The 894-nt window shown below is 63.4% G+C and overlaps 1 protein-coding gene across 1 annotated transcript; it reads right to left on the bottom strand.

Annotated features, from left to right (window-relative positions):
* Positions 1-343: 343 nt before the first annotated feature.
* Positions 344-638, bottom strand: LOC113979128 (class II histocompatibility antigen, B-L beta chain-like; the record flags this gene model as incomplete). The annotated part of the gene is made up of 1 exon (XM_027706610.1): positions 344-638. A coding segment is annotated over one exon (295 nt), but the record flags the coding sequence as incomplete, so codon positions are not given.
* Positions 639-894: the final 256 nt, after the last annotated feature.

The following is an 894-nucleotide window of genomic DNA, read 5'->3' as shown; positions in this document are numbered from 1 at the left end:
TTGCTTTGGGTCTGCCTGGCAACTGGAGCGTCATCAGAGACACGCGCTGGGATTGGCTGAGAGGCGGGAGCTCGGTGGCATCGACGCGTGGAGACGCGGGGGGGCACTGGGAGAGACTGGGATGGACTCTGAAAAACTGGAATGGACTGGGAGAGAGTAGGGGGCATTGGAAGGACTGGAAGAAACTGGGATGGACTAGGGGGCACTGTAAGGGGGAAAAAGGCTACAAAGATGGGCCCAGGGAGGGGTGACGGGTCTGGATTGATTCCCAGGGAGGGTTTGAGGGGCTCCAGGGTCATTCCCGGGGCAGGGGCCGAGGGGACCCGCTCTGCCCCACACTCACCTCTCCTCTCCACCGTGAACGGGGTGACACTCTTGTAGTTGTGCCGGCAGTATGTGTCCACTCCTGCTCTATAGTACTCTATAGTTTCCGGGTCGCTGTTCCATTTCCTGGCCACCTTCTCCCCATACGGGGTGTCCCCCACAAACACCCCCACATCGCTGTCAAAGTGCACGTACTGCTCCCGGTTGTAGATGTGCCTGTACACGTTCCTCACCCGCTCGGTGCCGTTGATGAAGTAACACTCGTGCTTTGTCATCTCCTGGAACACCCCTGTGTGTGCAGGACACGGGTCAGGGGGTGCCCCGTCACCCCCCCATCATCCCCCAGCCCCCCACAGCAGGCTGGCAGCTCAGGGGGACAACCCGGACCCCCCTTTCCCACCCCCCTCTGCCCCACGGACGCCCCAGCACCGGCTCCTGGGTTAGGGGGGAACCCCCCCATCAGCCCCCGGGGATGGACAGGGGGGTTGGGGACACCCCCAGTGCCGATCCCACCCCCCCAGAACCCCAGGGAACCGCTCCAGGGCTCAAGGGACACCCAGGGACCCCCAG

The sequence above is a fragment of the Neopelma chrysocephalum genome, unplaced genomic scaffold (genome assembly GCF_003984885.1).
Source record: "Neopelma chrysocephalum unplaced genomic scaffold, ASM398488v2 Primary Assembly neopelma1_23485, whole genome shotgun sequence".
NCBI lineage: Eukaryota > Metazoa > Chordata > Aves > Passeriformes > Pipridae > Neopelma > Neopelma chrysocephalum.
This window is presented reverse-complemented; position numbering and strand designations above follow the sequence as displayed.